Below are 22797 nucleotides of genomic sequence, written 5' to 3' on the forward strand. Positions count from 1 at the left end.
GACATCTGAAATCTGGGTACAGCATCAGTTACCAAAATAGACTGCAAACTTTCCAAGACCATACAAAAAGTCACATCTGAGTGCATAAATAAACACAAAAAATAAATAAAACCATTACACGTAAATTTATATCAGTAAAATCTTTTGTTTAATGATGTTACACTCTAAAGTCGGTTGGAATTAATTGTTCCATGATGTTTCTATAGTAACCTCAACCCAACAATGTCCACTGTATCAATCCATGTGAGGAATGTGTTAATGAAAATAAAAATAGTTTCATTCTTTTATGTATGCAAACAGACATTACTCTGACAAAATACATAATCTGAAGAATTATATCTAAGAGTTACACCTGTAAAAATTTGCTGTTCAAAATTTATTGTACAATTTTTTAACTTTTTTAACCAATATAGTAATGCAGCTGTTAATCCCACTGGCACAGAATGGAGAAAGAAATCCATACAATTGGATGACTTTTGCCTTAAAAATATATAATAAAAGGAAAATCTACTTTTTTTGGCATGTGTGTGTGTGTGTGTGTGTGTGTGTGTACAGGCATGCATGTATGTGAGCATGCATGTGTGTGTGATACACAGAAATAGTCATCTCAAAAAACATTCAAGGAATGAGATGCTTTATAACTTTAATGCATGTTAATTAATTAGGATTATTAATGATAATCAATGAAGTCTGATTATTCTATATAATTCAAATTGTTCCGATGCCAAAATTTTCCCCTAGTTTCTTCAGCATAGGTTTTGGCTCAGATTCATACTGTCTGATCAGATTAATTTTATCCTGTAAGGATAGTTCAGGCCTACAAGATTTCAGTTGACATGTGAGTTAGGACCATGGTAGTCATCACTAATTATATACATATGTGAAATTATTTTTTTCCTTTGAAAATCAATTTTGGATTTTTACTATACTGTTATAGCATGAAATACAAGGTGCCATGCATGGTTAAGAGATTTCCCCACAGATAATGAAAGAAAAAGTTCAGTGGATCATTCATACAAATGTACAGCATCAATCACAATTAGATAAAGAGCAGATAAATAAAAAAATCTCTTCAATGGCACATCCTCAGGCATTTTATTATTAAACGTTTACTTTAAACCTGGCTACTTTAATGGGCAAAGACACTGGATTTATCTATTGCTGGAACTAATCTGTGTTGACATACATCAAGTATTGTTTTAATCTTGAATGTCCTTGGGACAATGTCTCACCAATAAGCCTACTACAGCATTTGCTAACAAGAATTTTAGCAGCTAAAATGCATTTCCAAGTTTTAAGTGAGTTTTGGTTTTATGTTTTTTTTTTTTAAGTGTACATGTGTAACTAGGACTTTTAACACAGCTTTAACAGTTTTTCAGTCATATTGCTACAGTGTCTGCAGTGTGACAGTTTACAGTGATGTCTAGCACTGGGGCATCATGCCGCAGACATGTTTCATCATGTCATGTCACACCCAGTCACATTATCCTGATACAAGGATGACCAGTCCTAACACTACCCTCTTAAAACTGAGCACCAAGTGAGGCAGTACTATTTTTAGAAGTCTTGGCATGACTCAGCCAGAGTTCGACCCTACAACCTTCTGCATATGAGAATGAGTTTCTAACCACTGAGGCCACTAGAGCAGTCAGTTTATTTTAGTATAAAAGTTTATTTTGGGATACAAATTTGTTTCGTTTTTGGGGCAGAGGGGTTTCATCTTTACCGGCAAAAATCATGATCCAGTAGGTGAAAACATTTGGTTTACTCGGGTCTTATCCTACATTTGGTTTTAAAAGTGTCTAATTTCATTATCACAGATTTTCTCAAAATGATTCTGGGAAAATCTTGGGAATACATTTCAACATGTTATATAAATATAAAGTTTTTTAAACAAAAATTAGTTGGCAAGAAGGATTTTCTTCACTATCAAAGACAGAGGTCTAAAATGATAAAAACAAAGTCAATCACCATTTCAAATGAGTCAAATAGCAGCATTTCATTGGTTGAATGTCAGTGATGACACCAGTCTGAAATTATCAGTATAAATGACTAATGTAAAACTGTAAAGATAACAGATCATACTGGAGAGCTGACGAACCAAAACAATGCTTAAAGCGCAGAAATACTTAAAAGTTCTGATATTTTTCAACCACTTTTGATTAACACTTGCTTTTAGTCCCTGTTGCTCTGCTTGTGAACCTGCTTCCACCAGAGATACAAACACCCCAATGTCATACTCAAACCCTAAAAGTATAAGAAATACAAAACATTTTAAAAAATATATTATATTTTAGTGTCATTAAATTTATGCAAATCTAGAATATCATAATACGCTAATAACAAAGTCAAGTGGAACTGGTGAAGAAAAACAACAACAATAACTTGATTTTGTCAACCATATCATGGAATTCCATATCAAAAATACTGTATTTACAATCAGAATTGAACTGCATTAAGTATCATTAAGGAAATAACAGATTTTCACTTTTTTGAATGGCTGTATTAATTAATAATTAGTGTACAATAATTACATTGATAAACTTATTTGTATGATTACTATTAAATTTGTCAAAGTAAAATGTATTATGAATCTAGTCAGATTTCTATTATATCTTGCCAAAATGACTAATCCTACAACAGGAATTATTTGGGTATTTTTTTTTCTTCAAATTACAAGGAATGTAATCAGTTGATAAGAAACTCAAAATTGATTATAATTAATGGTTACCATATTTATAATGGAAAACATGAACAAGTTTTCCTAAGTAACACTGCACAATCTTGGGAGTGCAGTATTAGTCCAAAGAAATGTGCTCATATTTTCCTATGCAAAAGCAGCAACCATTTTATTACAGACTCATTTCATTTTCCTACCCAAAGCTTACTAATAAAAAAAGACACTATAAGAACGGAATTGCATATAGTTCAGTATGCAGCTCACTCATTTCCTATCGGGAAGTAAGTCTTGTATGATAACAGCTTCACCAAGATCAAAGAAAGTATCTATAAACGTGGACTAATCAAACCATATCAAAACCCAAGAGAGGTTCAATTTCAGGAAAAACATAAGTGATTATGGCTTGGATATGTCAAAATTGGAGAACAAGTCAGAAAGGTTCTTGTTGCAACAAACATCAACCCTTTCATGATGCCTGAATGTGTTTGAAATGGAGCAGGATGCCTTGATTGTGATAGGGGTTAGTTTTTGTCTTCAAAGAGGAAAAGAAGGAAGTTAGGCAACTGGAAGATGGAGGCTGATAGTGGTTTGACATCATTAATATGACAACAGTCAATGATAACATGCCAATTCCCCCACATGCCTTCAAAGTGGAGGGCTATCTGTAAAAATTATCTCCATGACTGTAGTACACAAATCTTGTTTGCACAGGACATTCATGACAAAAGCCAGGTTGTTGTTGTAGGGTTTAACACCATTTTTCAGCACAAGATAGGCTATACATGGCGGCCAGTATAAATGGTGGAGGAAGAACCCTGGAAAACCCCGGGAAGAACCACCAACCCATGAGAAGCTAGTGGCAAACTTTCTCATGTACCCACAATAGTAGAGCCTGAGACTCAAATGCACACAGAAAGAGGTGAGATAGCAGTGATCTGGATCGGCAAGCACTTTAGACCACTCAGCCACTCGGGGGCCCTGACAAAAGCCAGGTGTGAACAAGGAGTTTCTCTGGATATAAGAATGCTGATGCCCTTGGCTGCTTGAGGAGTGAGGTGGTCTCTACAATCTTCGTGGGTACATCTGAACTAGATCAAGCAGATCATTTATCCATGACCAGTCCCATTGAGGAGGGGCAAACAAAATTATTTTGCATGCCCTATCCTCATTTTCTAGACCAGTCTCAGTACTGTAACTGCTGGAGGGAGGCATAGGCATAGGTTCATATCCCCTCCAAGCTGACTGAAATGGTGTCAGTGGCTCATGTCTCTGGGTTTGAGAATAGAGATAAATGTGGTCAGTCTGTTGTTCCACCTCATTCCAAAAAGCCTAGCATCAGTTGACCCAAAAGGGTGCAACTAAATTAAAGATGGATGGATGAAGAGGCCAACCCATATAAGCATTTGGCCTCTCCTTGATATAAAATCAGCGACATTATTAAGACTATTCAGGATGTACTGGACTTTTATTCATAAGTAGACAGTATCTGGGCCACAACAAAGATAGTATTCTCATGCCATAACACAAAGGTTCAGTGACTTCATCCATCCCTGTTTGAAGAGGTAGTTCAATAAAATTGAATTATCTGACATTATAAAAACTGTCTTTACTTGGATGCACTCTATCCATATGTAGGAGGTGTGGACAAGGGCCTTCATTTCCAAGAGACTGATGTGAAGAGCATTATCATGCACCCTCCACTTACTACTGATCATCACAAAGCTCAGAAGCAAGTGTGCCCACCAACCCAAAGAACTAATGTCTGCACAGATTGTGATTTCCAGTTGTGGGGCTTCTAAAGGTATTCCTGCTGCTAGCCAATCCATTTCTTGCTGCTGAAGCAGTAAGTGTTTTAGTCAAGATCATAAACTAGTATCTGAACAACCCATGATAAGGTGCCACTGTGTAGTAGGGCCATCTGCAGAGGTTACATGTAAGGGTACCACTGTGCCAGTAGGACCATCTGCAGAGTGTGCATGTAATGGTGCCACTGTGTAGTAGTGCCATCTGCTGAGGGCACATGTAATGGTGCCACTGTGTAGTAAGGCCATCTGCAGAGGGTGCATGTAGAGATTCCACTGTGCCAGTTGGGCCATCTGCAGAGGTTATATGTGAAAGAAAGTAGCTATAAATTTGGACTAATCAAGCCATATGAAGGCCCAAGAGAGGTTCACTTTCAGGAAAAACATAATCGATTAGGGCATGGATATGTCAAAATTGGAGAACAAGTAAAGATGCCACTGTGCCAGTAGAGCCATCTGCAGAGCATGCATGTAATGGTGCCACTCTGAAGTAGTGTCATCTGCAGAGGACACATGTAAAGATGCCACTGTGTAGTAGTGCCATCTGCAGAGGACACATGTAAAGATGCCACTGTGTAGTAGTGCCATCTGCAGAGGACACATGTAAAGATGACAGTGTCAGTTAGACCATCTGCAGAGGGCATATGAAAAGGTGCCACTGTGCCAGTAGGGCCATCTGCAGAGGACACATGTAAAGATGCCACTGTGCCAGTTGGGCCATCTGCAGAGGACACATGTAATGGTGCCACTGTGCCATCTGCAGAGGACACATGTAAAGATGCCACTGTGTACTAGTGCCATCTGCAGAGGACACATGTAAAGATGCCACTGTGTAGTAGTGCCATCTGCAGAGGACACATGTAAAGATGCCACTGTGCCAGTAGGGCCATCTGCAGAGGACACATGTAAAGATGCCACCGTGCCAGTAGGCCCATCTGCAGATGACACATGTAATGGTGCCACTGTGCCAGTAGGGCCATCTGCAGAGGACACATGTAAAGATGCCACTGTGTAGTAGTGCCATCTGCAGAGGACACATGTAAAGATGCCACTGTGCCAGTAGGGCCATCTGCAGAGGACACATGTATAGATGCCACTGTGTAGTAGTGCCATCAGCAGAGGACACATGTAAAGATGCCACTGTGCCAGTAGGGCCATCTGCAGAGGGCACATGTAAAGATGCCACTGTGCCAGTAGGACCATCTGCAAAGGACACATGTAAAGATGCCACTGTGTAGTAGTGCCATCAGCAGAGGACACATGTAAAGATGCCACTGTGCCAGTAGGGCCATCTGCAGAGGACACATGTAAAGATGCCACTGTGCCAGTAGGACCATCTGCAGAGGACACATGTAAAGATGGCACTGTGTAGTAGTGCCATCTGCAGAGGACACATGTAATGGTGCCACTGTGCCAGTAGGGCCATCTGCAGAGGACACATGTAAAGATGCCACTGTGCCAGCAGGGCCATCTGCTGAGGACACATGTAAAGATGCCACTGTGTAGTAGTGCCATCTGCAGAGGACACATGTAATGGTGCCACTGTGCCAGTAGGGCCATCAGCAAAGGACACATGTAAAGATGCCACTGTGTAGCAGTGCCATCTGCAGAGGACACATGTAATGGTGCCACTGTGCCAGTAGGGCCATCTGCAGAGGACACATGTAAAGATGCCACTGTGTAGTAGTGCCATCAGCAGAGGACACATGTAAAGATGACAGTGTCAGTTAGACCATCTGCAGAGGGCATATGAAAAGGTGCCACTGTGCCAGTTGGGCCATCTGCAGAGGGCACATGTAAAGATGACAGTGTCAGTTAGACCATCTGCAGAGGGCATATGAAAAGGTGCCACTGTGCCAGTTGGGCCATCTGCAGAGGGCGCATGTAAAGATGACAGTGTCAGTTGGACCATCTGCAGAGGGCATATGAAAAGGTGCCACTGTGCCAGTAGGGCCATCTGCAGAGGGCATATGAAAAGGTACCACTGTGCCAGTAGGGCCATCTGCAGAGGGCATATGTAACGGTGGCCAAACCTGAGCAAGTCCATTGCCACATTAAGATGTAAAAGAAGCTGAAGAAACTCCATCACTGAAATGAATGTCCTGATTGACAATATCGTTCACCCATGAATGACACGGTCATTGTGTGGGGGAAAAAAGAACAATGTTGATATGTGTTAGAAACCCAATACCTTGAAGAATCAAACATTGATATGGGACAAGGTCCAACATCTTCACATTGACTATCCACCCTAAACTGCCAATGAGGTGGAGAAGATTGTTCATATTGTGAACAATAACTGAACTTAAGAATGCTTTTGCTGAATATCATCCAGGCACACACACCAGCACTGTGGAGAACATAGCCCAATGTCTTGGCAAAGGCTGAGGTTAAGGCCAAATGGAAGGGTACAGAATTGGTACACTACCCTGTGGTATCCAAAACAATAGGAATCTTACTGAATCTTCTTCAGATGGAAGAAATATGAAGAGGTTTTAATAATGCCTGTTTTCATGCCTGATTTAATTATTGCTTATTAACACAAGAAATTAAAGATCCTGAAAAAAATTCAGCTCAGATATAGTAACCCGAGATTTAGTTGTGTGTATTTTACATGGTCAGTGCTAAAAAAAAATCAGTCAGCCCAATGCCTGAGATTTAGTCATGTGTATTTTACATTATCAGTGTTAAAAAAAATCAGTCAGCCCAATGCCTGAGATTTAGTCCTGTGTATGTTACATGGTCAGTGCTAAAAGAAACCAGACAGCTCAATGCCTGAGATTTAGTTGTGTGTATTTTACATGGTCAGTGCTAAAAAAAATCAGTCAGCCCAATGCCTGAGATTAAGTCATGTGTTTTTTATATGGTCAGTGCTAAAAAAAAATCAGTCAGCCCAATGCCTGAGATTTAGTCATGTATTTTACATGGTCAGTGCTATAAAAAAAATCAGTCAGCCCAATGCCTGAGATTTAGTCATGTATTTTACATGGTCAGTGCTAAAAATAATCAGTTAGCCCAATGCCTGAGACTTAGTTGTGTGTATTTTATATGGTCAGTGCTAAAAAAAAATCAGACAGCCCAATGCCTGAGATTTAGTTGTTTGTATTTTACATGGTCAGTGCTAAAAAAAATCAGCCCAATGCCTGAGATGAAGTCGTGTGTTTTTTATATGGTCAGTGCTAAAAAAAAATCAGTCAGCCCAATGCCTGAGATTTAGTCAAGTATTTTACATGGTCAGTGCAATAAAAAAATCAGTCAGCCCAATGACTGAGATTTAATCGTATTTTACATGGTCAGTGCTGTCAGCCCAATACCTGAGATTTAGTCGTGTGTATTTTACATGGTCAGTGCTAAAGAAAATCAGACAGCCCAATGCCTAAGATTTAGTCATGTGTATTTTACATGGTCAGTGCTAAAAAAATCAGTCAGCCCAATGCCTGAGATTTAGTTGTGTGTATTTTACATGGTCAGTGCTAAAAAAAAAGTCAGTCAGCCCAATGCCTGAGATTAAGTCATGTGTATTTTACATGGTCAGTTCTATAAAAAAATCAGTCAGGCTAAGTCAGCCCAATGCCTGAGATTAAGTCATGTGTATTTGATATGGTCAGTGCTAAAAAAAAATCAGTCAGCCCAATGCCTGAGATTTAGTCAAGTATTTTACATGGTCAGTGCAATAAAAAAATCAGTCAGCCCAATGACTGAGATTTAATCGTATTTTACATGGTCAGTGCTGTCAGCCCAATACCTGAGATTTAGTCGTGTGTATTTTACATGGTCAGTGCTAAAGAAAATCAGACAGCCCAATGCCTAAGATTTAGTCATGTGTATTTTACATGGTCAGTGCTAAAAAAAAAGTCAGTCAGCCCAATGCCTGAGATTAAGTCATGTGTATTTTACATGGTCAGTTCTATAAAAAAATCAGTCAGGCTAAGTCAGCCCAATGCCTGAGATTAAGTCATGTGTATTTTATATGGTCAGTGCTAAAAAAAAATCAGTCAGCCCAATGCCTGAGATTAAGTCGTGTGTATTTTACATGGTCAGTGCTAAAAAAAAATCAGTCAGCCCAATGCCTGAGGCACCTCTAATTTTAGATCAGATCCCTCCTGTGTTCTAAGGGTTTCTAAAATATCATTTTGGATATTTATTTGGAGTACAGAAACCAGCCAGAAATAGTCTAGTAGGTACCAGAACTGTTCCCAAAATCATTGCAACTGGAGCAATCATGTGTGCCCAGGTAAAGGGATTAACGCTAGCATATATATACAAGAAGCTGTTAATTGATTACTTTATTGTTGTAGCCTGGAGAGTTTATGCCAAATGCAGGATATTTCTTGAGGTATTATGAATATTAAAGGGATAAATTGTGTCTGTGCTGGCTTTTGAGACTATACTTAAAAATTGGCCATCCTTTAGCGGAATCGAAGTAAAAAGAAAAGACTGACTAAAAATTATTTCCGCAAAAATACCCAAGCAAGTATTTTGATTTTTCAATAGTCTTGTTTAAGTGCTTTTACACAAATGTTTTAAGTTAAAGTTTAATTTATTGTTAATTGCTCACACTTACTCTAATGTAATGAAAAACTGCTTAAACATATTACACAGTGTCTATAAATAGCATTAGAAGTGGAAACAGAAACTGTATGAATCAAGACATGCTTCAGATGCTAATAGTATAAACACCATTGAAGCACCGAGTAAGAAGGAAATTGTTAGAGCAATTAGACAATCGATGACCTCGGGATCTGAAGGAAAACATTGCTTTATGTGAAAATATTTCAGCTCCAAATAATTATACAAGTCAATTTTTTATGAGTTTGTTTTTACCTTTTCATATCTGAAGTATAGTAGTTGCAACACTGTGTGACAAACTTTATTAAAAAAAGGCTCATGATTTTTTTTAAGTCACTGGCCGTAGGCCTGTGTCAAAACAAAATTCTTTCAGCACTTATGGTCAAAACAAAATGTGTCACATACATGATTTCTGCATGATACTGTACCACATTATAAACAAATTAAAGAAATTTAGAAATTCTGTTCTAAACGGAAAACCTATGGATGGCCATATTTATATTCTTGGCATAAAAAAATGTACTTAAATATAATGAAAAAGTATTCTTTGCTGAGAAGTTTGATCATATTAACAAATTAAATTAAATTAATGAAATAATGAGCCAGCCAATTATGGCATTAGTATTGTGCATGCTCTACGTTATTAACTGAAATCATTAAGATGTTAAAAAAAATAAGTTGGTATACATCATTCATCAAAACAATCAACACAGTTTGCAACATCTGGTAACAATACCCAACCTGAGGTCAGAACTGACTTTCTACAGTCTACCTGAAGTTTCAAATTGATTATATACCTGGATAACCATTGTAATGATCTTAAAGATTTAACAATACCATGAATACTCGCCTATAAGACGAGCCCAACTGCAAACTGCACAAACCCAGATCTGCCATCACATAATGTGCCAGCAGATCTGGTTAAGAGTAATCAGTAGAACAAACAACATTGACCCTGATCTGCTGGCACATTATATTAAAGCAGATCAAGATATTTGTTCTTTGCATTTTGCCTCAATTTTATAACCAAATATATATGATACTCTGAAAATTTCATTTGATAAATACCATATCTAAAACACAACTGCTTAAAGTCCAGAACATCTAAAAGATTTTTAAGACACAACATACCACCACTAATGTAAATAACCACATTTTCTTTTAAAAATGCAAGAAAAAATCTCAACATTGAACCTACCAATAAGGAAGAGACTCCCCTGAAAATGCAAATGAGCAAAATCATTTGGATTGGCTTCAGGAATTTAATCATAGAATACAGTTATTTCTAATGCCACTATAGGTCAAAAAACTTAACTATGTTTTGGCACATGTAAAAAAATTCCTTAGACCGTGTTAAAAAATTGTAGTGTCTTAGAGAAATAAAAATGTACTTGAGGTTCAGAAATTGTATGTACTATTGAAAAATTAATACAATTTTGAAAATGTGGAGTCGGGAAAATTTAAGGTTTCAGATATTAATATTTACATTGGTATCAGGCATTTTTCTATGAATTCATTCTAATTAATTACCAATATAATTAATATAATTAAGTACCAATACGTTGTAACTCAGTACCAATATGCTATAACTAAATACTAATATACTGTAACTAAGGCAAAAAAATGTGTTCATGGTTGGCTGACTGTCCCTGTTTTTCTGCTTCCGATCCTAGAAGTTTTTTCCCCAGGTTTTAATTTTTTTTTTTAAAATATCCAATCCAATGTTGATTCATGCATCTAACTTAGCCAGTACTTGAAGCATTTAGTACATCAGATATACTAATCATTATAACATATGATGTTTTAAATTTTTAAAAATTATTTTAAAAATTCCAGAAAATTTATTTGTGCATCTAACTGAGCCAGTTTAGCCAGTACTTGAAGAACTTAGTACATTATATATATAAAACACCAACCTATCTCAATTTTAAAACCAGTGCAATAGGAAACATACTTTTTAGTACCAATACACTGTAACTAAGTACTAGTACACAGTAACTAAATACCAATACACTGTAACTAAGTACCAATAAATTGTCATTAAATACCAATAAATTGTAACTAAATTCCAATAAATTGCAACTAAATTCCAATAAATTGTGACTAAATTTAAATAAACTGTAAATAAATACAAATACACTGTAGCTAACTACCAATAGTGTCATTAAATTACGATAAATTGTTACTAAATGCCAATAAAATGTAACTCAATTCCAATACATTGTAAGTAAATACTAATACACTGTAACTAAATACAAATAAATTGTACCTGAATACCAATACATGTTGCTTTAACATGAACAGATGATTATGTCAGATATCTTTGAAAAAACTATTACCCGTTTAGGATTAAGTACAGTGTCCATTAAGTTCAAAATGATGGAACATTACGACTGAGTACAATGTCCACTCTGTTTGGTAAGTGAAGGGGCAGTACAGCATCCATTCTGTTTGGTAAGATGATGGATTATTGCTGAGTGCAATGTCCATTCTGTTCAATATGAGTGGGCATTATGACTGAGCACAGTGTCCATTCTGTTTAATAAGAGTGAGCACTATGACTGAGTAGTGTCCATTCTGTTTAATAAGAGTGAGCATTATGACTGAGTACAGTGTCCATGCTGTTTAATAAGAGTGGGCATTATGACTGAGCAGTGTCCATTCTGTTTAATATGATTGAGCATTATGGCTGAGTACAGTGTCCATTCTGTTTAATAAGAGTGAGCATTATGACTGAGTACACTGTCCATTCTGTTTAATAAGAGTGGGCATTACGACCGAATACAGTGTCCATTCTGTTTAATATGAGTGGGCATTATGATTGAGTACAGTGTCCATTCTGTTTAACAAGAGTGGGCATTATGACTGAGTACAGTGTCCAATCTGTTTAACAAGAGTGGGCATCATGACTGAGTAGTGTCCATTCTGTTTAATAAGATTGTGCATTAATATTGAGTACAGTGTCCATTCTGAGTGGGCATTATGACTGATTGTCCATTCTATTCAATAAGTGTGGGCATTATGACTGATTGTCCATTCTATTCACTAAGAGTGGGCATTATGACTGAGTACAGTGTCCATTCTGTTTAATATGAGTGGGCATTATGACTGAGTACAGTGTCCATTCTGTTTAATAAGAGTGGGCATTATGACTGAGTAGTGTCCATTCTGTTTAATAAGAGTGAGCATTATGACTGAGCAGACTGAGTACAGTGTCCATTCTGTTTAATAAGAGTGGGCATTATGACTGAGTAGTGTCCATTCTGTTTAATAAGATTGAGCATTATGACTGAGTAGTGTCCATTCTGTTTAATAAGAGTGGGCATTATGGCTGAGTACAGTGTCCATTCTGTTTAATAAGAGTGAGCATTATGACTGAGTACACTGTCCATTCTGTTTAATACGAGTGGGCATTACGACCGAATACAGTGTCCATTCTGTTTAATATGAGTGGGCATTATGATTGAGTACAGTGTCCATTCTGTTTAACAAGAGTGGGCATTATGACTGAGTACAGTGTCCATTCTGTTTAATAAGAGTGGGCATCATGACTGAGTACAGTGTCCATTCTGTTTAACAAGAGTGGGCATTATGACTGAGTAGTGTCCATTCTGTTTAATAAGATTGTGCATTAATATTGAGTACAGTGTCCATTCTGAGTGGGCATTATGACTGATTGTCCATTCTATTCAATAAGAGTGGGCATTATGACTGATTGTCCATTCTATTCACTAAGAGTGGGCATTATGACTGAGTACAGTGTCCATTCTGTTTAATATGAGTGGGCATTATGACTGAGTACAGTGTGCATCCTACTCAAGAGTGGGCACTATGACTGAGTAATGTCCATTCTGTTTAATAAGAGTGGGCATTATGACTGAGTACAGTGTCCATTCTAGTCAAAAGGAGTGGGCACTATGACTGAGTAGTGTCCATTCTGTTTAATAAGAGTGGGCATTATGACTGAGTACACTGTCCATTCTGTTTAATAAGAGTGAGCATTATGACTGAGTAGTGTCCATTCAGTGTAATAAGAGTGAGCATTATGACTGAGTAGTGTCCATTCTGTTTAATAAGAGCTGACATTATGACTGAGTACAGTGTCCATTCTGTTTAATAAGAGTGAGCATTATGACTGAGTAGTGTCCATTCTGTTTAATAAGAGTTGACATTATGACTGAGTACAATGTCCATTCTGTTCAATAAGTGTGGGTATTATGACTGAATACTGTTCATTTAACCTCAATATCATGTAGTCCTTTAAGACAGATTTTACTTACCTCCTCTGACAGCAAAGCCCAGATTTTCATTGGGTCGACGCCTCATTCGGATAACTCTGAGTTTCCGGCTGCTTTTGGATGGAGCCATCTTGTCATATTGAAGCTGATGCTGAGGGCGGACCAGGGGTCTGTAACATAATATATATATATATATGTGTATTCATTACTGCATTCAGAGTTTTTAAAACCTGTTTAATTTAATGATATATACTAATTTCTGGTGGTTCTTCTGACTATTCATAATAAAATTTAACTTTAATTTTGTACATAATAGAGAAGCAGTACAGTTTTAGTTGTTAAGCATTTAAGTTTGTTGTCTTTCCACTGTATTATTCTGAAAATGAATTACTCTTCCCCAGAATCAAAGAATGTCCATTTTGAGAGCTGTAGACTGTTTTAAAACAGTCCAAATGCATTTTAAAATTGGGTGCCCATGAAGTGGAGACCCCATTACAAAAATCTTTTATATTGTATCAGAGAACAAAATCTAGCAACTTTAGTTAAATATATATTTGAGGATCAAAACTTAATAAACCTGATGAGAAAATTAAAAAAATGACTAAAAATCTAACTCACAACTCTTCCACAAGACTGAAAATGGGACTTGATCCTAAATGATCAGAGTTTATGAGCAAACTTCTCTACCTAAATGCAAGTGCATTAAAGTCAATATTCTTAAGAAACTGACTGGTTGAGTATACACATTACCAAGTAATCAGCACATGTATATATAATATGTTGTCAATTATTAATTTGAAATGAATTCTTTATTGGATGATTCATCTATTGATTACCCAACAGATCAGTCCCTCTGATTACTTCTTCTGATAGCTGGCACATCAGACAATTTGTTAATCTATTTTAAGTTACAGAATTACTGTTTCTTGTCATGCAACTTGTTACGTACTGAAGACAGCAATCCTTTTTAATGTCAACTCCCATAATGCAACTGAGGTCCTGTTCACCCACATGCAGGCATGATGCTTACATATGTACACCATTTTGACTCTGATGAAGGAACTCTTTTAGTCTGCCTTATCTCATATACATACAAACAGGGTCTTGCATCATATCTGGTACGTATGAAATTTATTAATAAGTTCAACAAAACATTATGGCATGAACCAGCTGCCTGTGGTGTGTGACATACTGTAAAAGTTACATAAGTTTATACTGAATGAGTTAGCAGGTCTATATTATAGCATAAAAGTAAAAAAAATTCTTCAGAAATGACATACCCTATAATTGTAAATCTTAAAGTGTCACATAACACTTGCAACGTGATGGTATGATCTGTTACATCTTACTGTGTCATATAAAACTATAGAACATGTTTTATATGATCTGCCAACATTTTAGTGTTATATAATATTGATCACATTACATGATGTTATGTGTTACATCTTAGTGTGTAATATCCCTTATATTATGATATATTACATCTATGTCATATCACACTTATATCATGTTACACCGTTTACATCTCTGTGTTGTTAAAACACAACAAAATGTTCTGTTAATGAATAGAATGGTTGTGTTATATCTTATTGTGCCATATATCACTTGCAACAAGATATCATTGGGGCCCCGAGTGGCCGAGTGGTCTAAAATGCTCTCCATTATGGATCACTGCCATCTCAACTCTGCGTGGGTTCGAGTCTCTGATTCCGCCAATGTGGTTATGTGAGAAAGCCTGCCAGTAACTTCTCGTGGGTCGGTGGTTCTTTCCGGGGGTTCTTCCTCCACAATAAATACTGGCCACCATGTATAGCCTACCATGTGCTGAAAATGGCGTTAAACCCTACAACAACAACAACAACAAGATACCATTATGCTAATGAATAGAACTGGCATGTATTACACCATAATGAACCATACATCACTTCTGACAATTTTATGACACTTATAAATATGATTGTCTTATATCTTGGTCTGTTATACAACACCTATAACATGACGGTATGATGCTAATGAATAAAATATTGATATGCTACATCTTAGTGTGTTGTATAACATTTATAACATGATGGTATGATGCTGATTATGATGATTATGTGTTATAACTGTTTTACTTCAAATAATGAGTGCATTCAGTATGGTTTTGTTTGGAGTTAAGAATTTATATTTAAGGGAATGAAAACATTATCCTGATAAATTATTTAAGCAAAAACATTAAACATGCAAGTAAATACAAATTAGTTTCAGGTGGAATGTGAACTAGCCAGTACATGCAAGTATACACACATTAGTTTATGGAGAAATGTGAACTACCAAGTAGTTATTTTGTTGTTGAAAAAGTTGCATGACCCCAATGAATAAAGCAAAAGATTACAAAAATCTAACAAGTTTCAAAAGTTTTCAACGCTGGAAAAATTCCTGTAACTGCAAGAAAATGTAATGACGTCATCTAAACAAGCATGCACAAATGCCTACCATATTTCATTTTTCTACCTTTTGTTCTGATGTTGTTGTTGTTGTTGTTGTGGGGTTTAACGCCATTTTTCAGCACACAATAGACTATGCATGACAGCCAGTATTAATGGTGGAAGAAGAACCCGGGAAGACCCTGTGAAGAACCACCGACCCACGAGAAGCTACTGGCGAGCTTTCTCACATACCCACATTGGCCGAATCCTAGACTCGAACCCACGCAGACAGAGGTGAGATGACAGTGATCCGTAACGGAGAGCGCTTTAGACCAATCGGCCACTCAGGGCCCCACCTTTTGTTCTGAATTGTGCTAACAATGTTTTCATAAATAAGAATAAATCCCACAAGTTAAAAATCTGTCTGATAATACCATGCATGCAGTGAAATAAATTCATGCATAAACATTCATCTAATAATGCAATGTATACAATCAACAACAAAAAATCCATGCTAAAACACCTGTCTAATAATGCAATACATGTATATGCAGTCTAATAAAACCATGCTAAAACACCCATCTAATATTGCAATGTACGCAGTCTAATAAACCCATGCTAAAACACCCATCTAATAATGTTATGTATGCAGTCTAATAAACCCATGCTAAAACACCCATCTAATATTGCAATGTACGCAGTCTAATAAACCCATGCTAAAACACCCATCTAATAATGTTATGTATGCAGTCTAATAAACCCATGCTAAAACACCCATCTAATATTGCAATGTACGCAGTCTAATAAACCCATGCTAAAACACCCATCTAATATTGCAATGTACGCAGTCTAATAAACCCATGCCAAAACACCCATCTAATATTGCAATGTATGCAGTCTAATAAACCCATGCTAAAACACCCATTTAATAATGCAAAACATGTATATGCAGTCTAATACATTCATGCTAAAACAACTGTTTAATAATGCAAATTATGCAGTCTAATAAATTCATGCTAAAAGACCCATCTAATAATGCAATGTATGAAGTCTAATATATCAAGCACATGCTAAAATGTCAGTCTAATAAAACATGCATGAACTCTAATAACAAAATTCATACTTAAACATTTGTCTAATAACCAATCCATGCTTAAACAATTCAATTGCATGAAGACTTCAATTAGTTACTATGTAAAGAAATAACCCTTTCTGAAGTCACATGTAGCTGCTGTAATATCTCCATTTCCTTAATGATGGGGAGCCCCAGGTGGTACTATCATCTAAGGGGATCTCCATCACAGATCACTCACATATTTCAAATCTGTCAATGTGAGTCTGAGACACAGCTTGACCAACATAGGTCAGTAGCTTCATGTGAGTCAATAGTTCTCCCATTATTTTTCTCAGGTTCTTCTACCACCAGATCTATTGGGTGCATGTATTGTGTTGTGTTTCAAGGATTTTTAATATAGCTTGAACAATTTTAGTCCTATCTCTACAGTATCTGCAGTGTGGCAGTTTATAGTGATGTATATCACTGTGGCATCATGCCACAGACATGCAGCATCATGTCCCACCCAGTCACATTATCCTGAAACCAGGCCAACCAGTCCTAATATTAAGCACTTAATGCTGAGTGCCAAGCGAGGTGAAATGACTAAAATTGTTAAAGCTATGTTAAAAATCCAAAAAGACACACTCTCCATGGGAACCACAGATGAGGTAAACTGTTGTTTAATAATGTACATGATACATATAGTACTCTCTCATTATAATGACATCCATGGGAACCATAGAGTATACTACTTTATTGTGAGACAGGATATGATATAGTATAAAGGACATGATACAGTATTCCCTCATTATAATGTTGTCCATGAAAGCCATAGAGTATACCACCTTATTGTGAGACAGGATATGATATAGTATAAAGGACATGATAGAGTATTCCCTCATTATCATGATGTCCATAGGGGCCATAGAGTATACTACCTTATTGTGAGACAGGATATGATATAGTATAAAGGACATGATAGAGTATTCCCTCATTATCATAATGTCCATAGGGGCCATACAGTATACTACCTTATTGTGAGATAGGATATGATATAGTATAAAGGACAAGATACAGTATTCCCCTATTACCATGATGTCCATGGGAGCCATAAAGAATACAACCTGTTAGTGAGACAGGACATGATAGTATTCCCTGATTATAATGATGTCCATGGCAATCATGAAGTATACTACTTTATAGCGACAGGACAGCATATAGTATTCTCTCATTATAATGATGTCCATGGGAGACATATAATATACCACATTACTGTGAGACAGGACATGATGACATGATATAGTATAAAGGACATGATATAATATTCCCTTATTATAATGATGTCTATGGAAGCCATTAAGTGTACTACCATATAGTTACAAGACATGATAGTGTATTCCCTCACTATAATGATGTTCATGACAGCTAGAGTATATGACCTTATCATGAGGCAGGACATGAAAGAGTATTCCTTGATTATAATGATCTCAATTAGAGTCATAAAATATACTACCTTATAGTGACAAGACATGATATAGTATTCCCTCATTATAATGATGTCAATGGGAGCCATAGAGTATACTACTTTACTGTGAGACTGGATATAATACATTATGAAGGACATGATACAGTATTCCCACAATATAATGATGTCCATGGGAGCAATAGAGTATACTATATTATAGTTAGATCACCTCATAACAAAGTACATGACACATACATTTCACCCTCATTATAATGCTGTCCATGGGAATCAATTAATATACCACCTTAAAGTGAGACTGCCTTAAAAAGGACATGATATAATATTTCCTCATTATAATGTTACCCATGGCAGCCTCAGAGTATACCAGCCTATAGTGAAATTAACTTATAATAAAACATACAGTACAGGTATTACTTCTTGATTATAATGATGTACATAGGAATTATGGAGTATGTGACCTTATAGTGAAACTGTGTTATAATGAAGTAAGGCATGCATGTAATATTGCTAGCACTTAATGAAATGTGATTTACTCACTTCATAACAGGAACCATTTATAATGAAGGGTGATATAGTAAGAGAGTGCTGTAATTCAATTAAAATGACAGGGATTTTTCTCATCCAAAATATAGGATATACATATATACACAAGGAGCTGGACTGATAACAAATACCTTTCAAATATTTTTTTTTTAAGCAATGGAGGCCTGAAATTTTGTTGTCAAAAGAAAATATCACATGCTCCTCCAAAAGATCAAAGGACTGGCTCTCAAGTATGCTTCCCTTTGTACTGTCAAATATGGACACAAATATACAAAAGAGACTATCAAAAAAGATCTGGCTACTTTGGTGAGAGCAAACAATAAATGTGAGATGAAACAGATTTAATTAAAGAAATCTGACATTCTGATTGATGTCTGCAATAAAAAAATGAACTTCAAAGGCAAAGCTTATTCATTGTTGAACATGTTTTTATTCAAATTGTACAAAGGGCTTTATGTGCCATCTTAAGATTCACCATAAATCTAATTTCATAACAAAATAACACTTCCACTTCAGATAAATTTATGAATTTCCCAAACAATATCTTTGGACAACTTTGAAAGTTTGCTCATCTCTAACTTTCATTAAATCTGCTTTAAAAATTTTCAGGGATTTTTAGTTTTATTTTATTTACATATTTTACATAATATATTTTCCTATTCAAACTGTTTACCCTTTTTGTCAACCCCATACCCAATACTTACTGTATATATGCGCTTACAAGTTGTATCCAACTACCTGGTGCATAGATCTAGATCTGCAATCATATAAAGTGCTGACAGATCTGGGTCTAAGAAGTTTGTTAAGCATAATCAGAAAAACAAAACACATAAACCCTGATCTGTCAGCACAATATGTGATGACAAATCAGGGTCTATGTTGTTTACACACAGACTCCACTTATGAGGGAATATATGTTGTTTGCACAATGACTCTACTTATAAGCGAATATATACTGTATTAAACAGGTCACCTCGGGTTATCAAGGGAGAACTTGAGTTAACACTCCTGACAAAAAATTATATTTTATGACTACGAAGATATTGACATCTATACATGTACATTTACTAGCAAAATGGCAGCCAGAGAAGTGTAACAAGATAAAAATTATATTACAGTATATGGACATGTGTTACAAGCAAAGCAAATGAGCCACGATAATAAAGTAAAATAGTTTATGTAGCAAGCAAATAAGCCAATTTTATTATACAGTTAAGTGTGAAATATAGAAAATTGCCAGCAAAGTATTTTTTCATTTTTATATTTTTACTCGTGAAAAAGATCTTATATTTTTGCATGTTACAATATAAGATTTTCCCCATGATGCAATTCAGCTCTTAGAATACTTTTTTCTTTTGTAACAAGAGTTACTCCCCTTGCTTATTGCACACAAGATGTCTTCTGCTTACAAGAAATAGGGCACAAGCTCATGATTTGGTGCTGATCAAATTAAAAACGGACATAGAAGTAAATGAAATTCTTTAAAGAGCTGACTTTAAATGTCACTGGCCACACATATTGTACAAACATGTGATATTGTTATAGGCATTAAATAAAATGCATTTGTTGTTTATGCACACCATAAATATGTTTAATTAGATTTAAAAATAAGCTTTATTAAATAAATAAAAATTATTCGGCAATCTCCGTAAACAATCGGTAGTTTGTGCATGCCAAAAACAGATATGACATAAATTTATCCCTTCTATTCAACCTAGCCATTCAAGTGTTTAATTTCCCTACGTAAATGTCTATGTGATATATCTTATGATCGTGCTTTTGTACAGCAAATATGGTGCACTGTGTTGCATATGGATGTAACCAAAAGAGTGATGATGGAACAAAAGGGTTCTTTCTTTTTCCAAACGACCCTGTTTACCATAAAAAAAAGTGGATTGAAGTTGTGGGATCGAATAGGGTGAGGGATGGGAAAGTTGTACCATTTATGTCAGATTATAGTCAATTTGGCCCAAGATAATTTGGCCCAACTTGGGCCAAAATTAAGACAATTTGTCCTAACTTGAAAGACAATACTCTGTAATATATATATATATATATATATATATATATATATATATATATATATATATATATATATATATATATATATAAAATTTAAGTAGGACAAAATATTTTTGATAATTTTTATAGGTTGTAAAATAGAATACGTTTTAGGAAAAAAATTGAACAAATTTAAACAAACTAAACTATCTTGATATTCTTTAAAAGAAAATAATTAAACTTCGCACCATACATAGATAAGAGAGAAAATACAATCTGACATCTTGCTCATTCTAATTAAAATATTTATATACGTTTATTTTTTTATGCTAAAAAATATATGCATCTGCACAACGACAGTCTCAATTTATGTCTTCTGGTCAAATTATCAATACTGATTTATAAAACAATAATACTAACAGATAATATTCTATGGAATACATGAGATCTTAAAAGAAATATGTTATTTTAGGCTTGAGGTTGTAACACTGCTGTATATAATATACACTCAATTAAACATGAGAGAGAGAGAGAGAGAGAGAGAGTGAGAGAGAATAATACTGAGCATTTTGTCAGTGTTTAGTTGCTGCAATATAAAGTTCTTACCAGTTAATTTTATTGTTTGTTTTTGTTTTTTTAAGTTGATGTCTTAGGTTGTGCATGCATAAACCAAAAGCTTGCCATTACTAGTCAATATCATCAATCATATTTGCTCCATTATTCCATACGAATATTTAACAAAATAATTTTGTGTTGAATTTGTGCCCCCCCACACACACACACAGTATAATAAAACTGATAAACAAAACACCTATTTGAAAGTAAAATGAAAGAAACTAACCTTGCATTGTTATCATTTATTCCTTCGTTTTTCATCATGTGAAATTTTATTAAAGAAAAAAATATATCCAAACTCTGTGTAAGTAGCAGATGCTGGCTGGCATGTGCATCATTACTGTAGTGTGTATCGCTTATGTCAGATAACAAAATCGCCTAATTGCTTGAAGGCACCTGCAATTCACGCATGATAAGTAATAAAGTGCAAAATGACCAAGGTTGTTTTGTATCCAGATTAACTATATGAGACAGTATCAAATGATCTTTCACTAGCATGAGTTACAAAAATATTACTAGAGCAAGTTATTGCTGTGTATATTATTTACCCTGTAAACATCGATTATGATTACATATGGCAAACAAATAGAAGCCAAGGTGATGAATAAATACAACTGGCAGTGAGCAATAAACTCCTTGCTTAAACTTACCAACAGGATATCAAATACAAAGGTTATTTTGTTACAAAGCAAGCCAACCCCAGAAACTGACTTTGAAATCTTTTAAGTGTGCCGATTTTTTTTTTTTAAGCTGGCTGACATAAGGAAGCCAACTTTGGTTCCTTTGGATTCTTTTAAGTGTGCAGATTTCTTTTTTTTTTTTTACAAAGTTGGCTGACATAGGGAAGCCAACATCGATTCCTTTTTACCTGTATTAATGGGAATTTTGAAAATAAATTGAAACAATGGAACAGTTTTGAAAGAAACACAATCTAGTGTGTCATGCATGCACATCAATATAAGGCTGAACAGTAAATTAGTTTTCAATAGTTTCATCTAAATGTTCCCTATCCATAGTTTATAGCATGTTATTTTTCAACAACAAGAAGCATTTACTTTGTCTTGTGGAATAAATATATGTCATTTCTGGTTGGCATCTTCTATAGATGGGAAATTGTAGCTATGGGGAAATAACAGTGTTGTATACTTCTATTTCGAGTAATTCAATTATTATTACTTCTTTACACTTGAAAATTTTTTATTCTTTTTTTGTGCGAGTATAACTACTTTAATCATGAATGCAAATCTGATGTAAAAAGAAAAACGTTGGAGTATGGCTGGTGACCTTTAATGTAAGTGAATTCACTGAAGATGCAACTGTAAGCAAAACTCCAGGTTTAGGACACTGAGAGAAGGAGAAGTATAAAATTTCTTTGAAGAGCCATATGTATTGGATCTA

The 22797-nt window shown here is 35.5% G+C and overlaps 1 protein-coding gene across 1 annotated transcript in view; it reads right to left on the reverse strand.

Annotated features, from left to right (window-relative positions):
• Nucleotides 1-708: 708 nt before the first annotated feature.
• LOC149785344 (harmonin-like) overlaps nt 709-22797 on the reverse strand; it is a 33705-nt gene continuing 11616 nt past the window's right edge. Inside the window, exons 4-6 of the mRNA XM_089979899.1 lie at nt 13332-13459; nt 2130-2247; nt 709-817 (exon numbers count right to left, since the gene is read on the reverse strand). Of these exons, the coding sequence (XP_089836025.1) occupies nt 709-817; nt 2130-2247; nt 13332-13459 (355 nt within the window). The remainder of the gene's footprint in view (nt 818-2129; nt 2248-13331; nt 13460-22797) is intronic.

Source organism: Sinohyriopsis cumingii, chromosome 13, assembly GCF_028554795.1.
Source record: "Sinohyriopsis cumingii isolate HCF-2022 chromosome 13, ASM2855479v2, whole genome shotgun sequence".
Taxonomy (NCBI): domain Eukaryota; kingdom Metazoa; phylum Mollusca; class Bivalvia; order Unionida; family Unionidae; genus Sinohyriopsis; species Sinohyriopsis cumingii.